Source organism: Acomys minous, assembly GCF_964271855.1.
Source record: "Acomys minous genome assembly, chromosome: 6".
NCBI lineage: Eukaryota > Metazoa > Chordata > Mammalia > Rodentia > Muridae > Acomys > Acomys minous.
In genome coordinates this window covers 89,343,276-89,365,892 of record NC_140487.1, presented here as the reverse complement: position 1 = coordinate 89,365,892, position 22,617 = coordinate 89,343,276, and the positions used below count along the sequence as shown (strand labels likewise).

Below are 22,617 nucleotides of genomic sequence, written 5' to 3'. Positions count from 1 at the left end.
TCCAGTAATGGATATAAAAAGGCAGAGGGTATGAGCCCTGGCTCAATGAGACACAGCAAATACACACATCCTGATGTCAGTGACACAAGAACTGTCCTAGACTTTGGGGGGAAAGAGGTAAAGTTCTACCAGGGTCACTTACACTCAACAGTACATCAGTCATTAAACAAGGGCGAAGTGCAGGTACCAGGAGAGGGCAACGGAGCTGTAGTACTCCATCAAGAGGGCTGGGGAACATATACTCAGGGATGGGAAATTTTAAGTAGCTATGTTTATTACTTTTTTCCAGCAATCTTGCAAGAGGCAGAAGTGTGACATTGAATTGAGTGAGACGAGCATGTAGGTGGGTTGGTGAGGAGCCCATCTCTTGACATGTGCCGCTGGCTTGTCAGGAGTGGCTGGTTCCATCGCTGAGTCACATTTACTCTTTTGCTTGAAGGAAAAGGGTTTCTTGAGGGAACAAGTTTACCTCCAATAATGACTTATTGGGGTCTAGCTGAGTTACCTGAAAAGAAAGAAAACACACATTCAGAAATCTGGAACAAGCACGTTGTTTTTCAGTCTGCTACACATTGGCATGAGCAAATGCACAGTATCTTATCTGATCTTAATATAATTCTGTGTGATTGTGGTGGTGTTCTTATGTTCTCTGAGGAAACCAGCGTTCTCAGGAAGGTCACACTCTGCAGTTTCATCAAGCAGAGGAGTTAGTACTGACCTCAGAGCTAAGATTCACCCACCTTCTGAATAGGTCCCTTTGGGAAAGACAGGCAGATACATCTGGTTAAACTGAGGAATGGAGCGCCTGAAACCTCTACTTGGTTAACTGTTCTGCTCATTGGGACAACACCTAAACCTTTGGAGGGACAAGGACTAGGCCATTCCACTGTACCCAAAGATGACTACATTGCAGGGAGCCGCCTTAGGGAGACACATCACAATCTCCTTATTGGTGGTATATTAGGTTTGGAAAAATAAGGCAAACACATAATATAATTATATTTTACAAATTAAAAATCTACTGTAGTATTTTAAAGTTCAACTACTGAACTGTAAACGCTAGCTGATATCTTGGTGCCATGGGCTATGCGACATGAGGGATCTTAATTAGATTTTGCCCTCCCTAAGCCAAGGCAGAGATGGCATGTGAAGGCTTTATAAACCTAAGAGAGAAACAAAAAATTTATCAAAAGGGGTCATGAGTTCTGAAAAGCTAGACAATAGTTGGTTAGTGGAAAGAATATAGGCTTTGAAAACAGCAAGTCTCTGGTTTAAGTCAAAACAGTGGAGGCTAACAGCTCTGTGGCTCTTATAGATAGACTGACGAAGACTAAATGAGAAAAACCATAATTAGCACAGTGTCTGGCATAGATCAAGAAAATATGCTGTGTATGAGAGCAACTGTAAAGGGAGACGGACATGTGGGTAACAGGCTGCTCTAGCAGTGTGATGGACGGCTGGGTGCTTTGTAACTATACCTAAAGCTGCTGCTCTGCTATTTATATGAGCTTGGGGACCTTGAGTAAATACTACAGGCAGGCAATTTGTCTGCTTAAGTTCTGCTCAACTCAAGCCGTTCATAATGAGATGACTCTGCTTTCTTCTTCCAGCTAGAGGAGCCTCTGGGGCCCAGGGCTGGTTGTCAAAGACAGACTTGTAAGTTGATATGGGGGAAACACTGCCTTTAGTGTATCCATATGGAAACTTGGTATGCCCAGGAGGGTCTTTAAGGAGACACATCTATGCCAAGCATCCTTTCTGCTTATAAAGAACCCAGGGCAAATCTTCCCCTACTAGTATCTCTTGTGTGCTGAGCAGATGAGTGGGCAAGGTGGAAGGGAGCGCCTAGCTTGCTGTCTATCTTCCAATGCGCAGGGAGGGCAAGCGCTGGCAAATGTTTACCTACTTCCCCAATTAACGTACAGTACTGCACTGGCTTCTGTCAACAAACAGAGCTATGCTGCCTTTGCTTCCAACGATGGCATTTCTGCCCAGCTGCTTCTGCTATTGTTCTTAATTAACATGCCCGAGCTCTTCTGGTATCTTTTACTTTGTTATCTGTGGTTTGTAAACATAATGCTTATTGGAAAAAACCAAAACCATTCTAGTGCCAGAGCTGTGAGGCTGGAGCATCAGGCCTGTGGGCACCCAACTGGGGTGCTAGATGTGCAAGGGAAGAGACTCATAAACTCTTAGTTAAAAGTACAGGTGCCAGCGCTGGCGAGACGGCTCAGTGGCTGAGAGCACTATCTTCTCTCCCAAGGGCCTCGGTTCAATTCCCAGCACCCACATAGCAGCTCACAACTGTCTGTGATTCCAGTTCCAAGGGATCTGAAAGTATAATGAATTATTTTTTTTAAAGTATGCGTGCTATTGATAAAACAGTATTCAAGAAATATTATGTGATTTTCTCTAGTTACTTTATGTTGGGGATTGGGATTTGAGAAAGAAGAAACAAAAATTTCCTGGGCATCTATTACAAGGCAGGCAATTCCAATGTTTCTCAGTTAGTCCATATAGCCCCCACCATGCAAAGTGAGATGACTGAATGTCGATGTAGTTGTCATGGTCTAAGGCCTTATGGTTACAAGGAGTCTGTCTAGTGTCATGATCTACAGTGTCATTAGGAAGAGTGAAGTGGAGCCGGGCGTGGTGGCGCACGCCTTTAATCCCAGCACTCGGTACTCGGAGGCAGAGGCAGGTGGATCGCTGTGAGTTCAAGGTCAGCCTAGTCTACCAAGCAAGTCTGGGACGGCCAAGGCTACACAGAGAAACCCTGTCTCGGGAAAAACAAAAAACAAAAACAAAAAAAGAGTGAAGCAACAAACAGGGTGGTGGCGGCGGCACACACCTTTAATCCCAGCACTTTGAAAGCACAAGCAAGTAGATCTTTGTGAGTTTGGGGTCAGCCTGGTGGTGAGTTCCAGGACAGCCAAGGATGTACAGAAAAACCCTGTCTCGAACCATGATGCCCCCCCCCCCCCACCAAAAGAAAAGCGAAGCAAAGATCTTGAAGCAGTTAAACAACTAAAGAGTCCATATTCTGATCTACAATGGGGAACCAGGGTTCCTCCTTGAAGGTAGTGTGATAGCTAAGTGGGACAGTGCTAATGAAGCCTCTGGGACAGTCCCAGGCCACTGAGTGTTTCTGGATGGGATAGCCACTATTGGCCAGAGTGTTTCTTGGGCAGCAGCCCTAATCTCTCTCTGGGTTGCTCTGATTGCCTTTGTTTCTACCCCACAGCCCAGTAGGAGTGCTACTCTTGCCATGTAGGCAAGTCCTTCAATTCTGAGATCTTATTCTCAAGGTCCAGTGAGCTCCTACAGCCAATGAACTACTTTGAAATAAACACAGTCTGTTGAGGCATACCCTCTCAGAGGGCCCATATGAGGATACCTCCAATCCCACATTCTGAAGTTCATTTTATTTATTTATGTTTAATGTTTCTTTTATAAACTATCTAGTCTTTTATTTCTTTTTTAATCCATTTGTTTAGTAATACAAATTATTATTACAACAATAGTACAACTGTTAAAAACAATAATATCCAACAATTTATAAACTTTCATTATATACTGAATAATACGAATATTAACTCATTTAATCTTTACAATGGCTCTTAGCTAGGTATTGTTATTTCCATTTCACAGGCCGGGAAACAGGTTTAGAAAGGCTGAGAATTTGTTCAAGGCCATTTAGCTAGTAAGCCAAAATTACATCTGTATTCAGAGTCAGTCTCAGCCTTTTTCTCTGAGACAGGGTCTCTCTGTTATGTAGCTCTGGTTGTCCTGGAACTTGCTATGTAGACCAGGCTGGTCTCGAACTCCAAACAATTTACCTGCCTCTGCCTCCTGAGTGAATGTGCTGGGATTAAAGGTTGTGTCACCATGCCTGGAGCCATGCTTTTAGTATTGTAGTTGCCACCCTGCCTACCCTATAGAAAGTTCCTGCACTAGGTAGAACTTTGGGGCTAGTGTTAATGAGGATATAGATAACATGATACAGAAGAATACACTGTGAAACATTCATTTAATATATTTGATCCAAATGCTAGTTTTATAACTAGTGGTATTCCTATTTTATACATGAAAAGATAAGATTGAGATTAAATTAAACCCCACTGCCACTGAACTATTTTTCAAAAAATAAAAATAGATCTTTGGTGTTCTACTGCCCAGTAGTGACTAGTATATAGTTCTAAATAACCAAAAGAGAGATTCCCCCCCCCCAAATTTGGTGTTATATACATACATACATACATACATACATACATACATACATACATACATACATTTTTTTACCAATTCTTTGAGAATTTTACACAATCTTTTCTGATCATATTAATGTATTTCTTTAACTTGCCCCAGATCCTCACCACTTCCCTGCCCAACAAGTTCATGTGTACATACTCCGTCTTGTTCTCTTTCAGCTCGCCAAGCCCAGGCCGTGTTGGGTGACTATATTCCTGCATGGGGCATGCCCTGAAGTGTATGGCATATATCAGGTGTCATCCCGCTGAAGAAAACTGACCTTCTTTCTACCAGCAACGATCAAATGCCAACAATCAGCTAAGGATGGGGCTTTGTGCCCATCTGCCCTGCTCCATGTTTACCCTCCATGTTCTTCGTACACCCCTGAGCCTTAAGGGGACTATCAAAATATCTGTGGCACTATTGCACCACTGGACACATCTTGCCAGGCTGGATGAGACTGATGATATCTTTCTCTTCAGTAGAGTACCAGCACTTACCAGCACTACATAAGCCACCAGTAGGGATGAAATTTCCAGTTAAGCACTAACTGGATTTTTTCCATGTTCTGTGATTCAAGTATATGATATAGAAGATAATGTTTTAAAATCTCATTACAAAGAAATGTCAGCTCAATGGGGTGATGGATATACTAATTATTCTAATTTGATTATTACATGATGCATGCATCCAGAAAATTACACTGTACTCTATATTATAATTTGTAAATGTAAACTAGGGGAATGCAAGATAACCACCAAGCTTCTCCTCAGTAGCTAGTTAGTAGCCATATTCTCGGGGTCTCACTCCAGAAGGGCTTGAAGCATGTCAGGAGGGATCTCTCAGCAGGGAGGAAACTAAAGTCTGTTTCCTGAGAAGCAGCAGAAGACGAGAGAACTGTGGGTGCAGAGAGGGAACAAGGAAGTGGTGTTGCTGTTGCTCTAGGGGCAGGTGTGCTGTGCTGGCCCCTAGTCTCTGAAGGCTGACAGTAGTGGGCAAAGCAGGCACGTTTGGTGACACTCCTGTACAGGGTGTCAGGATGGTGAGGCAAAAATCATGGAAAACAGAACTCTTCAGGGAAGCAGCAGGTACTAATGTGGTTTGTAATGGCTGCTGCCTTTCTTTTTCTGCCTTCTGGTATTTTCCTTTTTGTTTTTTGTCTTCACAGTCATCATCATAGCAGCAAGTACTACTTAGTGAGCATCTCCCTTGAGTTGGATCCATGTAGCCTGTACTCTGGATTTATACGTAGTCTCTTAAATAGTCCTCAAGATGGCCATCATAAGATAAGGTCACCAAGGCTACCTCACCCACTGTTGTAGAGCAGGCTGACTGGGGAGGGGAGAGGGGAGTCTGCTGCACTTAGAGATATTCAAACACAGGCATATTTACAGATGATGACAAGAACTATCACTTTCTGAACATTTATTTCAAACCAGGCAATTGTGGACCTACTCTGCATTTACAAAAATAATTTATAACTGTCCTCCAGTGTCAGCAAAATGATTATCCTTATTTTAGGAGGAAATTAAGTCACAGAGCCAGAGTGTGAATCAAGGCAATTTAGCTTTGGAGACTACTGAGTTACTAGATCATATGGCTAGGATAGTGCTAAGGGTAATGTCTATATGGGCAAAGAAGTTGGAAGAGACGGCCAAGAGTTTGTTTGTTTGTTTTCTTTCTTTCTTTCTTTCTTTTTTGAATCAAGATTCCAGGATGTACGATCTTCACTTTAAGAATGGCAAAAGGTCAAGGGTCATTAGAAAAAAGTCTTGAAATGTTTATAAAATACGAATACAAAAACCCAATCTGAGTTTGTCTTTTGCCATTTACCTGGGACTTTACTGAATTATTGACTCTCTAAATCAACAGAGAATGAACACTTTGGGATTCCTTTTGGGAGGAGGGGTATTCTCAGATAACAGGCACAGTTTGACTTTCTAGTTAAAGGAGGAAGTCAACTCTGCTGGCATTTTCTTCACTGTACCTGAATGGCTATATTCTCTCATTCAAACAACATTTTTAGCAAACTGACTTTGTAAAATGTTTATGTTAGCCCAGATGGGATGGGTCTCTGCCAAATAGAGCTTTTCTTTGCTACCAATTTTCTCAGCAATTTGAAATTTTATATTACATGCATTTTTCCTTATGACCTTCCTGGGCTTCATTCAGTTCCTGTTCTAAAATTAATATTCTGTTGTGAAAAATGTAAACTAATGTGACAGAGTCTCATTTTGGCCACACTGGGAATCTAGGAATGTTATGCTGAGAAAATGCCTTAGTATATCCAACATTTTAGGCCTTCACATCACAGGTGGGCAACTTGGGACTCAGAAGCCAAGTGATTTAGGCCAGGTGAAATGGATGATCAAGAGTAGAGTTACTTCAGGGTTTCTGACATCTCTATGGGAGTTCTCTTGCTTGCGAGCTCCCACACCCCCTTTCTTACTACTATGTTGCTCTGGTTGGTATGGAACTTACTACGTAGAACAGCCTTAAATCCATTTAGATCTCCCTGCTTCTGCCTCCTGCACGGGATTAAAGATGCATGCCACCACACTAAGCCTGTTACAGAATTCTTCATAGCTACACCACTCTGCCTTTCAACTGCAGCAGATATACCACATCATGAACAAAACGCTACTATTAGATGCTACTCAAGGAGGAGCTGAACACTACTAAAAAGGCTGCAGTTTGCAAGGAATTTACACAAACAGTTCATTCACATGGGTTTGGTGACATGATCAGCCTCTCTGTTTTATTTGATTTTTCATTAAGGTTTGCTTTTATTTTGGAGCCAAATAAAGCAAAGTCTGAATTTAATGTCTTACTCTGAAGGAAAATGTAGGCTGATTTTTGTCTCTTTTTATTTCCTAATGCATCTTAAAAGCTGACATAGGAAAAACATCGACCTGAACCCAAGCCTTCTGATTGTCCCTCAGATTTTCCACCATAACTCCCTAAATGATAGAAGTTCTTTGTCGCTCTTTGTCTTCCTGCCTTTGGGTTTAATGAGGACTGGAAAGCAGTTTCTCAAACACATTTCTGCTTTTAGATCAAAACACACTTTAGAAAAATCATAACATTTTCAAGGCAGGATGTTCCTTGTCTGATTTGCTCTAGTATTTGCTTGCTTGCCTCTGAAGACCAATAGCCTCTATTTTCTTTTTTTTAGGCTGAGTACTGGCAACCCTGTGAGCAAAGGGAGCCGGAACTCCAGGAGCAAACCTGTGCTGAATCAGTAGACAATCACATCAAGACAGAGACCCAGCAGCAGCGGTACACAACCTTTCTTCCCCTCCCAGCAGTGTGAAAGACAAACATCCACCTGGCACAGAAGGACCATGATAAACTTCCAAGCTTAAGGGCATCTGCCCTTTCAGTCACAGGCTACCTACTTCTGAGGTTTTAGCCCTCAGCAACCGCAGCGCACAGCCTCTTCTCTGAACCCCTACAGCTCACTGCCAAGGCTGTATGCCACCAAATCTTGCCAGACGGTAAAGGACAAAGTAGATGAGTCCAGTCCTGGCTCTCAAAGCGTAACTTTAGACAAATCATCTTTCTTCTTTAGGTTTTTAATTTGAAAATATAAGGGTTAGTAATTAATAAGAAATTAATGGCACTGCAGTTAAACTTTGGAGATCCAAACATTTGAGCTCAAGCCAGTGTCAGCCAAACCAGCAGGATGCTTAGGGTTCCAGTTTCCCTCTCTACTTGGTGACAGAGTTGTTGTAGAGATGAAAACAGCCACTAGTGAGTGACACATGGAAACTGATTCTGTGTCTTCTCTGTGTTAAGAGATGCCATTTCATGGTATCAGCTAATCGGTGGTTAGAAAAGCTGGAGAGGGACCAAGAGAAGGATACTGGGGTTTGAAACTGTTCTCCTCTGAGCTGTAAGGATTCAATAATGTAGAACCTGGGGGGCGGGGCACATTTATTTTATGTCCATACTTCCACATGGAGAAACTTCTGGGTGTTCTTCCTGTTTTCCACAAGCTTAGTAAATTTGGGAGAAAACTCTTGAGCTTGGCCTGTATTCACTCTCATTCTCTCTCTCCCCTCTCTTGGTTTTTTGAGACATCTTCTCTGTGTAGTCTGGCTGTCCTGGTGCCACCACATGGCTCTCTTTCTCTTTATAATAGCCCATCTGCTTTTACTTTATCATAAGGCGCAAGGATCTGTAGTGTCCAGCCGTACCAATACCTTGGCAGGGCCAGTCTATCTAATTTAGGAGTAAAGAATATATTAGTAAGCTCTTGACTGCAGATCCAAGACCATAATCTGATCATTTCTGGGGATAAGTAATCAAGTGACAGATTTATCTTTCAGTTGGTTTTATGTCTTTCAATTAGTCGAGATAGTTACGTGAAGAGGTGTTATTTAATGTCCCGAAGTCCCCAAGTCCCACACAGCATTAAGCATATCTATAGCACAAAGCCACAGCCAAGCTTCCTTTTACAGAGAAGCTGCTTCTCTTTTTCCCTTTGAGGCAGGGCTCACTCCCACCTGGGATGGCTTTGTGCTTGTGGAGCTCCTCCTGCTTCAGTCTCAGGGCTGGGGTTCCAGGCGCTGGCCAGCAGATGTCGGGTATGAGGGGCTTCTTTAAAGCCAAGTCACCTATTACAGGGCAAATCTGCTACATTTCCTTTTGAGGAAGTGCATACGTGTGGTTACTATCATCTTCACATATACTGTGAAGCTCTGCTAGACAACTAGGTCTATTTATCCTCACTTGTTACAGGTGAGGACACCATGGTGCAGATGGGAACATAATCCTCTATTGAAGCGGACATAGGTGGGCTCTCAATTGAACCCCCAAGTCTTCCCATTTTAAATCTCAAGCATTTTCTACTCTGTGAGGCAGTACAAAGGTGGCATCTGTAAGTTTCCAGAGTACAGTGAAGTAAAGCCAAGTTAGGATGTATTTTGACCTTGAGAGAACTGACTTTCTGTGTGCTCTGAATAACCTAATCTCTTAGGAAAACAAAACAAAACAAAACACACATAACTACCAGAAGCATAATAACTATTGTCATTCACAAAAGTTACCACTTACTTGTTACTTTCTGTGGTGGTGAGATGCTGCCTAAACTGGCTTTGAACTTCTGGGCTAAAATGATCCTCCCGCCTCAGCTTTCTGAGGAGCTAAAACTAGAGGCCCACTGTATACCGCATCTAGCTTGCTTCTCTCTTTTCTGCCTTCTTCCCTTCCTTCCCCGAGCTGGCTGTTAAACTCAGAGCCTTACGTGTGATAGGCTCTTAGCATTTTCTAAGTGCCACACACCATGCTTATTATTTCCATATTATCTAATTAAGTTATTATTATCATTTTTAAGTGTTCCTCTTATTCCATTTATGGACAGGGTAAAAACTGATACGTTTTTAATGTTAAAATGTCTTTACAAATTGGCATCTTGTCAGGGATGCCTTAGTCACCTTTCCTTGCCTTCGTATTCCTAATGGTAGCTTTGGCCACTACACTATTAAGTAACAATGTTAATGGGAAAGCCTGAAGTATGCAGACCAAGCATAAAAAGAACAAAAGAACAAAGAACATAAAGAAAATGTAAAAAGTCTAAGAAGATTGAGAATTGCTAGGTCTCCTCTCTCTGAGATGTCAGTTCTCAAGATTAGCCCCTCATGCAATCTGGAAGGCATATTTTGAGTAAAACAAATACAAGTCCTGCTTTGCAGAGCATATTATAAGCTTGTGGGCCACAGAAGCATAAACAACATAGGTAAATTCACAGATGAAGATTCTGTAGTGTACAAGAGAAATCTAGTGCAGATTAGCTCCAGAGGCACACCCAGGCTACAGATGTGATAAGTACTGGTCTCTTCATCCATTGGGAGCTGCCAGAAGCCCTAGGGCTGGGCAGATTCTGAGGCTGCCCAAAGCAGTATGGATACATCAGTGACATAGGTGTGTGTAGTGGTCTGAAGGAGGTAGGGAATCACTGACCTAGGGGACAGGCTGATACCACACAAGACAGTCAGGTCTTCATAACCGGTCTCTAGGATGTCTCTGATAAGACTTGATTACAGCACTAACTAATGACCATGGTAGAGCACTGAGAAACAGGGAGAAGATACTGCCTACTGGCTAAGTTTAGAACTGTGAACTTAAAAGCCATTGTTTGCCCCAGAATTTCACCACTAGGCACAGCAATATTAAGAAACAAGTAGATTTTAAATCCTGGCACTGCATCTTCTGTGCAAGTCATAATCTCTTATGGGAGAAGACTCAAATATTTTATCTGTAAGATGGTGACAGCATTGCCCAACAGCCCAGCAGTCTTTCAATAGAAAAGCATGTACCTCTGCGTCTCTCTTCTACATTTCTATATGAAAGAGAATTGCATGAAGGTCCCATCCTGTCACTCTTCTACTTATAGCTCTTACAGAATTTCTTATTAAACCAGGGCAATCCCTTTCTGGCTCCAGGCTTTCGTTTCTAACAAGGTTCATTGGGGCCTTTAATGGTAGGCATAGCTGGAAAGGCAGCTTAGAGATTAAAGAACGTAAAGTTCTAGTTAGCACAAGCTTTAGAAAAGAATACTTCCCTCTGGCCGTAGAGATGTCATTTAGTGATGTACTCAATGTGTCTTCAGCAGCAGCGTGGCTAGGGAGAGAGTAAGCATTCTGAATGCATTTTACTACCCAAGCAGGGCCATGCAAGCCCGCGTGTTCACAGTTCTGCACACAAGCACCACTCAAGAGCTGGAGCTTTGAACAGGAGTTAAAAGAGTTGAGTCCCTAACGACATACAAAAGGCTTGCTGGTGTGATTTATTCTGATGTATTTACTTATCCAATTACCAAAACAGCAGGAGATCATTAAAATTTCTAGTTACCAGATGCAGCACATTCAATATCTTAAATGTTACCAAGGCTTTCTCTGAGCTATTTTGATATTACACTTCATCGGCCCAAAAGTGTATGAAACTGGAAGGCAAGAACCATGAGCAGAGCAGGAACATTCTTTGAAGGCTGGTCCAGAAGGTCTGCACACTTCTAAACCTACACCAGAAACTCCCAAATTCCTGGACTTAATGAAAACTACTATGAAGAGAAATGAAAATATTTGGGAGGAGACCTCAGCCAAGTATTTCTGCCTCTGAGCTTCCATCTTGTCAATAAGGATGTTGACATCGGTGTCCTACTTTATAGAACTGCTGTGAGCACCATCATAGCTCACTTTCCCTTAAATTTCACACAAACATCTTGTAGAGAAAACAGAGCAACCTAAAGTACCTTGTATATATTATGCTGCTAATGAATTAGCATGCAGAGTAGGTACCAAGCTAGAAGCTATTATGGAGTGCTAGAAAATAGGAAGCAAGCTCACATCAGCATTTCAGAGCATGCAGCAAAAGGAATCCATTCATAAACGACATATAGATGTACACTTTTTGAAAGGGTGGTGGTAAATCTTGGTCCCAACATTTTTTTTTATTATTCTGATCTTCAAATATTCGCTCACAGACCTAGGCTCTAGCCAATTAGAGTTGTTTGCTATTGACCGAATATGCATTGGGTTTTCCTTCCCAGAATCTGTGTATATGTTGTTTCCTCCATCTAGGTTGTCTTTGCTGTCTAAGCGCAAACATTCTAACCTATATATCCTTCAAGCTCAACTTAAATGGCACTTCCTCTACAAAACCAGGCCGGTGACCGAGCCTACATCTTCCTTCCCTTTTCCTGGAACAGAGCTAATCACACCTGGCTTCCAGGTGATCAGGTCACAGGATAGTGACACAGCAAACATATACATCCATTGTGGTTTCTCTCATTGTCTACTCATATGCTTTGCATATGACCAAGCCACATTTGCTGAGCCAATACCCATCTTATATCTGTAGGTTTTTCAGATAAGGTGGCTCCCAAAGTCTATTGGCAGATGCAAGGTTAGGGTTTGTTCTGAATGTAGGTACTGGCAATGCCAACACTGATCTTTGTTCAAATAGCATTCCTATACCTTAACAAGGTGAGGGATTCTGAAGGATGTAGCTCAGAGGATCCATTTCATAGAGAGTTATGTTATAATTCTCAGGCCATTTTACAGTTGTTTATGAGTCTGTCTCCAGTTAAGCTGAATTCTGAAGGCACATATGACATTTTATTGGCTATCTATCCCCAGGGTCTAGTTTACTGCTAGAAACTGTACCAGTTCCAGAAATGTTTGCAGAAAGACTGGCAACAGAACGGCTAGGTTTAGTTTCTCCACTCTTCCCCAGGGCCTCATCACCTCACACCTTCAGCAGGCAGAGCGTGTTGGGGAACCACCAGGAGTTGACTCCATCAGGCCCTGTGCTCTTGGATGCTCTGCTCTAGCCTCAGACAGTTCTAGTGCTCAGACACAGGAGCTAATAAGACATTTGCATCAGTTACCCTTCTAAAGGGACAGCTTTTCCCCTCTCTGTTTAAACTGTTGGAATTGGCTAATTAGGAGGATTTTAAAAATCTTAATACTCTAAACAGAGAAAACTGGTTCTGAATTATTAAGCAACATTTTCAATGCGTTTGAATAACCTTAAGTGACTTAGCTGCTACCTGATCCTAAGCTCTGGCTCAGATAAATAAATGTGAAATACTGTCAGAGCCTCTGATTATAGGCGCCTCTAGCTACAGTAAATAGAAGCTTAAGTCTCCCTAAACTGCCAGGGAGGGAAATACTCATATAAAGAATAGAGAGTAGTCTTAAAGCTGGGAAGACCAGGAAGCCAGTGGTTTTGTTATACTTCTCAGAAGATGGTTGCTAATGGACTAAACATTATTAATATCTAGGTTATTTAATCATTGACTCATATAGTACCAGAGTCTAAAGAAGATGTAAAAAGAATATATTTAAATTTATATTTAGAAAGAGGAGAATATGACCCAGAGAACTTCATGGCTTGCTTGAGATCAGACAAGTGGCTGGAAGGATAACCATTTTGTGTGGAGATGCTAGCTCCCAGCTCAGCCCCTTTCCTGAAGCACACACTCAGATGCTCTGCTAGATGTCAGCATGAGAGGCTGACAGCTGCTGGCTAGAAGACACTTGGAAGCTCTCACTAGATGGGTCACTTCTGACATCTGACCTCCATACATCCTGCTCTTCTCTACAGGCCCGAGAGTTCTACTTTGATGGTTACACTCCAAGTGAGTGAAGGGAGGGAGGGAAAGAACTAGGAAAAAGTAAGGTTGGATGCTACTATATTATAGTCTCCCACTTGTCTAACTTCAAGCCATGAGGGCAGCATGAGCTCACAAATTTCTGTCTGGTGATACGGAAAATACAAACCCAAACAGTAACAGCAGATGTACAAATGTGTACAAATGCTTTGCTTTTCCTCATTTATTAACTAAACAAGTGGTTTTTGTTTTTGTTTTTTAGTGCTTGTGACATTTAAGACACTTGATAAACACTCAAATATATCAGTAAACAGGACATCTGCCTTTAAGCAATGCTTAGAGCAACACTTCGACAAGAAAAAGGTCCAGTGCAGTTCAAAGCCCATTATAGCTCACAGTGGTGAGGGCTACAACAGCAAGAAGGCCCTGAGGGAACTTAAAACCACTTCTGTCCTAGAGAATTATCATGTTCATCTTCCTTGCTCTAGTCTAGTATGTACAGCAATGTGTTACAATCTGATTATGCATTCTTCTTAGAAGTTTGTATACACTAAGCCATACTTGTGCACTATGTGTCAGGTATCTTGCTAAAGAATAATGGTCAATTAGATATAATTCCAAGTAACTTCATTTAAAAAAAATTGTATCATCCCTTCCTTTGGTAACTGGCTGTAAACTTGAGCTAGCCATTTCTGCCTTTGGTGTCTTAGTTCTAGGCCTTCTCTGTGTCTTAGTTTCTTAACTACAAGGGCCTTTTGTAGCTGTCCCTCTCTACGGTCTAAAAGGCATGTATGAGGGTCTGTTCACACAAGGCCTCACAGAAGGCATGTATGAGGGTCTGTTCACACAAGGCCTCACAGAAGGCATGTATGAGGGTCTGTTCACACAAGCCCTCACAGAAGGCATGTATGAGGGTCTGTTCACACAAGGCCTCACAGAAGGCATGTATGAGGGTCTGTTCACACAAGGCCTCACAGAAGGCATGTATGAGGGTCTGTTCACACAAGGCCTCACAGAAGGCATGTATGAGGGTCTGTTCACACAAGGCCTCACAGAAGGCATGTATGAGGGTCTGTTCACACAAGGCCTCACAGAAGGCATGTATGAGGGTCTGTTCACACAAGGCCTCACAGAAGGCATGTATGAGGGTCTGTTCACACAAGGCCTCACAGAAGGCATGTATGAGGGTCTGTTCACACAAGGCCTCACAGCAGGCATGTATGAGGGTCTGTTCACACAAGGCCTCACAGAAGGCATGTATGAGGGTCTGTTCACACAAGGCCTCACAGAAGGCATGTATGAGGGTCTGTTCACACAAGGCCTCACAGAAGGCATGTATGAAGGTCTGTTCATACAAGGCCAACTATAAAAGTGAAATTAACTTGGAAAGAGCAAAACAAGGTTCAGGCTTAGGACTTAAGTATTAAACTCAAAGATGTAATGTCCAGATGTGGGGTGAAGAGCCAGGTGTGGCTTAGGTAAAGTACTTTGAGGCTGGGGCCCTGGCATGTCAGCTGTATGTGCTAATGCACTCTGGGACTCCAGCACTGAATTTGAAAATTATAGTGAGTATCTAGAAAAGGCTAATCTGAGCACACACACGTTGGCAGCTGTTTGTGTTTACAGTGGTGTTATTACACATACTTTTAAGTGAGCAAAGCAAGTCTGCTGACACTTGTAATACTGAGCACAGAACTAGTGATTTTTTATTTATGGCTCAAGAGTCAGACTGAATTACACATACAGCCTTCAAATTTTATTTATTTCTGATAAAAGCAATTTTGAACGCTACACTGCTTCACAAACATCTTACAAAATTAAATTCTGAGGCAGAGTAAACAATTTTGTAAAGGTTTAAATACATCAACATACTTACACACGAACCATAATAGCCACTTCACTTTACGTTCTGCATAGTATGAGGAGAGGATGTGAATTTCAGAATCAAATATAGGTATTAGAGCTGTGCAACTCAGAGAAATTTTAGCTCTCTAAGCTTCTGTGTTTTTATCTATAAAATAAAGGCAACACCTTTTAGACAACTAATAGAGTTGAAATACTTGGTGTATGACAGGAACACAGCAACAGTTATTGGTTATCATTCTCCGTGGTTTCAAAGTCAATGTCCTTTAAACAAGTTTGAAGGGAGGAGGCCGACTTGTCAAGGCTCGTTATTCTACTCAGTTCTCCTGAAATGGTTACCTTTACCTGGCCCAATTTTAAGATCCCTTTGCACAGTTGGTTGGTCAGAAGCACGCACCGAGTGCTTTCCCACACACCACCGACTCGCCCCTCGATGCTGCTGTGGGTTGTTAGGATGCTTTCTCCCTGTCAGCTTCCCCACGGCAGTGCAGATGCAGAGAACGTTTATTATGTGTTCGTTCTTTACACATGACTTCACTTTACTCTCACAACAGTCATGTGACCTAGTTATTTCAATACCACTATTTTACAGATGAGGAGCATGAGTTACATAGAATCTAAATTAATTTATCCAAGATCAGAAAGTTAGGAAATGGCAGAGTGGTGGTTTGAGTGGCACTCTAGTCCTATAATCACTACCACTATTGTCTCTCTGGCCTCTTCCACATTTTGTTGCTGCTCTGGCCTAACAGTTTAAACCTCCCTAGGTTCTGCTGAGAAACACCGCCTAGACTTTCTGCCCCTCAGACTCAACGCATCCAAAGTGAACTCGCCTTTTCCTCTGCTCCGCGAGCTTTCCTGAGGCAGTTGCTACTTCCCTAGCCATGTAGACCAAGACCCTCAGAGTCCCCCGACAACTGCTTCTCTCCACCCTTCTCTTGGTTTGACAGCCAAACCCCACTACCTTCCTCTTGATTCTGCTGTCTGTTTCTTTCTACAACACCATCTTTGTTGTTTCCCACTTTCCACTGTCTTGTCTAATCTATAAGAAAAGGTTAAGAATCCATTGGTTGAGGAAAAAGTGATCAGGAGGGCTGGTTTGCAGCTCAGTGGTAGAGCGCCTGCCTGCCCGTGTGCTTGAGCCCCTCAGTTCAATCTCCAGTCTCTCGTGGACTTTGTCCCACACACCTCTCCTCTGCTAACTTTATTCTAACACACCACAGCTGTGAGTATAATTATGTGACTAGTTCTATGAAGTCTTAAATTGCTGAACCAAGGGGTAACCTTGAGTACTTTTGACATATTTAAGAAAATATTTCCTCTTGGTTTTGTTGATTTTTTGAATTATCATTCTGTTTCTAACTTACTGATTTCAGCCCTCAGTTTGATTATTTCCAGCCATCTACTCTTCTTGGGTGTTTGTACTTCTTTCTTTCCCTAGGGCTTTCAAATGTGCCGTTAAGTTGCCTATATGAGATGTTTCCAATCTCTTTATGAAGGCACTTAGTGCTATGAACTTTCCTCTTAGCACTGCTTAAAAATGTGTGTAAATATTAATTTGGATATGTTGTGCCTTAATTTTCATTGAATCTTAGGACATCCCTAATTTCTTTATTTCTTCCCTGACCCACTTGTGGTTTTTTTTGTTATTGTTTTTGTTTTTGAGAAAAATCAACAAGATAGACAAACCCTTAGCTAAACTAACTAAAAGGCACAGAGACACTATCCAAATCAACAAAAATCAGAAATGAAAAGGGAGACATAACAACAGACACTAAAGAAATACAAAGAATCATTAGGTCTTCAAAAGCCTATATACCACAAAATTTTAAAATCTAAGGGAAATGGAAAATTGTCTTGATAGATTTCACTTGCCAAAGTTGAATCAAGATCAGATAAACAAATTAAATAGTCCTATTTCTCCTACATAAATAGAAGCAGTCATCAAAAGTCTCCCAAACAAAAACAAAAAACAAAAAACAAAAAACAAAAACAAAACAAAAAAAAAAAGCCCAGGGACAGACGGTCCACAAAATAGAAATGGATGGAACATTACCAAACTCATTCTATGAGGCCTCAATCACCTTGATACCTAAACCTCACAAAGGCCCAACAAAGAAGAGAATTTCAGACCAATTTCTCTTATGAACATTGATTCAAAATACTCAATAAAATAACTGTAAACTGAATCCAAGAACATATCAGAGATATCATTCACCATAACCAGGTAGGCTTTATCCCAGGCATGCAGGGATAGTTAGTTCAATATACAGAAATCCAGCAATGTAATCCACCATATAAACAAACTTAAAGAAAAACCCCACAGGATTATCTCCTTAGATACTGAAAAAGCATTTGACAAAATCCATTCACGTTTAAAGTCTTGGAGAGGTAAGGGATTCAAGGCACATATCTAAACATAATAAAGGCTATACTCAAGAAGCCAATAGCCAATATCAAATTAAATGGAGAGAAACTCAAAGAAATTCCACTAAAATCAGGGACTAGACAAGGCTGCCCACTCTCTCCATATCTCTTCAATATAGTAGTACTGAAGTTCTAGCTAGAGCAATAAGACAACAAAAGGAGATCCAGGGGATCCACATCGGAAAGGAGAAAGTCAAATTATCCCTATTCCCAGATGATATAACAGTGTACAGAGGTGACCCCCAAAATTCTACCTGAGAACTCCTACAGCTGATAAACACCTTCAGCAAAGTGGCTAAATACAAAATCAACTAAAAAAAAGTCAGTAACTTTCCTGTATACAAATGACAATTGTGCTGAGAAAGAAATTTGGGAAACTACACCCTTCACAATAGCCACAAATAATATAAAGTATCTAGGTGTAACTCTAATCAAGCAAGTGAAAGATGTGTATGAAAAAAACTTCAAGTCTCTGAAGAAGGAAACTGAAGATGACTTCAGAAGATGAAAAGATCTCCCTTGTTCGTGGATCAGGAGAAGTAATATAGTAAGAATAGCCATCTTACCAAAAGCAATTTACAGATTCCTATCAAAATACTTACACAATTTTTTAAAGACCTTGAAAGATCAATTCTCAACTTCATATGGAAAACCAAATAACCAAGAATAGCTAAAACAATGCTGTACAATAAAAGATCATTTGGAGGAAACTCTATCCCTGATCTCAAGCTGTACTATAGAGCAACAGTAATTAAAATAGCATGTTGCTGGCACAGCTATAGGCTGGTTGATCAATGGATTCAAATTGAAGACCCAGAAGTAAATCCACACACCATGGTCACTTGATTTTTGACCAAGAAGCCAAATCTAATCAATGGAAAAATGATAGCATCTTCAACAAATGGTGCTGGTCTAACTGGATGCCTACATATAGAAAAATGCAAGTAGATCTACATTTATCACCATGCACAAAACTCAAGTCCAAGTGGATTAAAGACCTCAACATAAAACCAGGGACACTAAATCTGTTAGAAGAAAAAGTGGGGAAGAGCCTGGCATGGGAGAACTTCCTGAACAGAACACCAATAGTCCAGGCTCTAAGGTCAACTATTAATAAATGGGACCTCATGAAACTGAAAAGTTTCTGTAAGGCATAGGACACTGTCAGCAGAACAAAGCAACAGCCTATGACTGGGAAAACATCTTCACCGACCCTACATCTGACAAAGGGCTACTATCCAAAATATATAAAGAACTCAAGAAATTAAACACCACCATACCAAATAACTCAATCAAGAAATGGGGTTCAGAGCTACAAAGAGAATTCTTAAGAGAGGAATATCAAATGGCTAGGAAACACTTAAAGAAATGTTCAACATCCTTACTTAGTCATCAGAGAAATGAAAATCAAGATGACTCTGAGATTCTATCTTATACCCTCAAGAATGGCTAAGATAAAAAACTCAACTGATAGCACATGCGGGCAAGGATGTGAAGCAAGGGGAACACTTCTTCATTGCTGGGGAGAGTACAAACTTGTACAACCACTTTGAAAATCAATCTGGTGCTATCTCAGGAAATTGGTAATAAGTTTACCTCAAAACCCAGCCATACCACTCCTGGGCATATACCCTAAAGATGCTCTACCATACAACAAGGACATTGCTCAACTATGCAGCCTTGCTCATAAAAGCCAGAATCTGGAAACAACCTCGATGTCCCTCAGTTGAAGAATGGATAAAGAAACTGTGGTACATTTACACTGTGCAATACTACTCAGCTATTAAAAACAAGGAAATCTTGAAATTTGCAAGCAAATGGATGAAACTAGAAATGATCATCCTGAGTGAGATAACTAAGACCCAGAAAGACACACATGGTATCTACTCACTTATACATGGATACTAGCCCACCATGGATGTCCTCTGAGAGTCTTCACTCAGCAGGGGTCAGGACAGATGCTGGGACTTGCTATTGGGACTCCAGGTGAGAGGAGTATCAAAGAATGGGGAGACAGAAGGATCCAGAGGGTCCAGGAGCCCCACAAGAAGACCATCAAGGCTGGTGGATCTGGACCTAGGGCCTGCGCAAACTACTGTACCAACCAAGGACAATGCATGCAGTAAACCTAGACCCCATATTCAGATCTAGCCAATGGACAGCTCAGCTCATTCTCCATGGTTGTGGGGAAAGCGGAGAACTGCCTCTGACATGAACTCTGGTGCCCCCTATTTGACCACTTCTCCTTGGTGGGGAGGCCTGGTGGCACTCAGTGGAAGGGGAAGCAGGCTACCAAAATGAGACCTGATAGGCTATAATCATATTGTGTGTGTGTGTGTGTGTGTGTGTGTGTGTGTGTGTGTGTGTGTGTGTGTGTGTGTTCCTTTTCTGTCACAGGTCTAGGGGAGGGGAATAGGGTAAAAGAGGGAGGGAGGGAGGGGGGAACGGGAAGATACAAGGGAGGGGATAACAATCGGGATGTAATCTGAATAAATTAATTAAAAAATTTTTTTAAAGAGAAAATATTTCCTCCTTAGGATAAAGAGCATAGCCTTTAGGGGCTGTAATTTCAATTGTCAGTAACTATTTTATATAATATATGGAACATTAATACAGATGAGGAGACCGTATCTATCCCCCCTGGGGAACTGGGCAGGTAGACTGGCACAGCACTGTTAAATTACTGTTTGTTAATAAGTTATTTAAGTTCTTATTGTAAGCACTCTTTCTGATGTTCATTTTTCTGTAAGCATGCAAAGATGTTGGTGATGGGGCAATCTGATTTCCCAATTAGCAGCTGTAGGACTCTTCTTTGTTACTCTGGCTGACTCAAGGAAAAGAACTATTAGTCAAATAGCTAGTTGAACTATAATTGTGCCAGAACCAACCTGGAACACCCCTCAGACACATTTAGAATACGTGATGACCACAGCTGATTGCTCTGGCTCCTGAAGTAATATTGCAGCCAGGATACTAGAAACAGTTTGTATCGGTTATTGCTAACAGAAGCCCAAAAAGGATGGAGAAAAGGGGGGAGAAAAGGCATAATATACTTATATGAAAATGCAGTGTTAAATAAAATGAGCTTGCTTAAGCTGATTTAAACACTCACTATATACATGTATGGAAATATGCCATAAAGCTGACAAGGAGAGGTCTTGATTTATTTAAGAAGTTGGGTCTGTGTGTGTGGGAGACAGGTGGTAAGAAAGTCATCAGGAAAAAACATGGCTTGAAAGTGTGAAGGATTCTGTATGCCTTGTTCAGAAGTGTAAACTATTTTCTGAAGGCTAGGGGGGTGCAGCCCATGGCTGCATGCAGGTGAGGACAGCTATGGGTGGAGACCAACACAAAATTGTAAACTTACCTAAACATTAAGAGACTATTTTTTTATTTGGGTTAAAAAAAAAACTTGATTTCATGTTTCTCAAAGATAAGCAACTATTATAATAATAATGTCAACTCGCCACAACATAGAGTCACCTGGAAGAAGAACTTCAATTGAGGAATTATCTAGAGCCTGTGGGTATGTTTGTGAGGGACTGCTTGATTTTAATTGATGTAGGAAGACCTAGCCATTAAAATGACAGAATTGGCCTCAATATCTCTATCTTTTAAAATATCAGATATTAAGATTCCAATGACATAGCTGGGCATGGTGGCATACACCTTTAATCCCAGCACTCTGGAGGGGGAGGCAGAAGCAGGCAGATCTCTGTGAGTTCAAGGCCAACCCAGTCTCCAGAGTGAGTTCCAGGACACCTAGGGCTACACAGATGAACTATGTCTCGAAAAAAACCAAAAATGAAAAAAAAAAAGATAGTAAAATGAAAGAAAAGAAAGAAAGAAAGAAAGAAAAAGAAAATAAAGAAAGAACGTCCAGTGACACATTAAGAGCATCTGGATATTTTAAACTAAGTATCTACCATTGCTTGGGCATGGGTGGGAGGCACTCACCTGTGATCCTAGCAGCGGGGAGGCTGAGGCAGAGCATTATTGGGTGTGTGTTGTTAGCCTGGACTGCATAGTGAGCCATTCTTGGTCACGGTCATTCTTGTCTACATAGTGAGGTCCAGCATCAAAATGCCATTGATCCCTCTAAATCCATGCCTGCCCTGAAGAATTCATTGCTTTTTTTCTTTAACTTTTTAAAGCTGTAAACCCTTCATACACATTCTGCCTCCACTACTCATCTATTTGTACCACAATCCAGAGATAGTTATTATGAATTTCCTTAAAAAAAAAAAAAAGGTAATGAAATGAAAGTTCATCAGGGGTAAGTAAACTGTCTATGTCACACAGTGGCCAAGTGAGAGTGGGATTCAGATTCAAGTATAACTTCCATCATATCTTTCACCTCTATGCTATTCTGCTTCCACTCAATAAACATCTCTGTGTGAGGCTCAAGTTCCATTCAACTCCTTTGTGATGTCTTCCCTTACTGCTAACAGAGCCCGTGTCTGTCACAGGGATAAATTTGCTGGCAGTATGGTACTGCTCCTAATAGGAAGCCATGTGCTGCCCTTAGAAAACTGGTCTAAGCAAGAAACAGCACTTTATCAAAATGATTCCTTGTACACTGTTATTTTTAGTAGGTTCCCCCCCCCCTACAACTATGTAACTTTCTGCACATGCCTTTTGAAAATTTCTAATTATCACTTTGATTAAATAAATATTATGTCACAGTGACCTGTGATCCTATTCTAATCAAGAGGTTTAAACCTTTGAAATTTCTAACAAATATCCCCTAAAACCTAAATTAGGTCTTTTTGACCTCAGACAAATTTTGGGATATTCCAATGGGTATTGGAGCATCTCAAAGTATTTATAAGACTAATTAGATTTTAAAAAATGTTAGCTATATTGGAAACACTGTCATGTAACAATGACATTTTATCAATGATAGTTATCTTTGCATAGATATGTAATTATTGTTTTCTAAAAGTTGAATAAAGTGC

At 41.2% G+C, this 22,617-nt stretch overlaps 1 protein-coding gene across 1 annotated transcript in view; it reads right to left on the bottom strand.

The window, feature by feature from the left end:
• Positions 1–256: 256 nt before the first annotated feature.
• Positions 257–22,617, bottom strand: part of FAF1 (Fas associated factor 1) — a 303,539-nt gene continuing 281,178 nt past the window's right edge. The window contains exon 19 of the mRNA XM_084787058.1: positions 257–505. Within this exon, the coding sequence (XP_084643184.1) occupies positions 422–505 (84 nt within the window). The 3' untranslated portion in view covers positions 257–421. The remainder of the gene's footprint in view (positions 506–22,617) is intronic.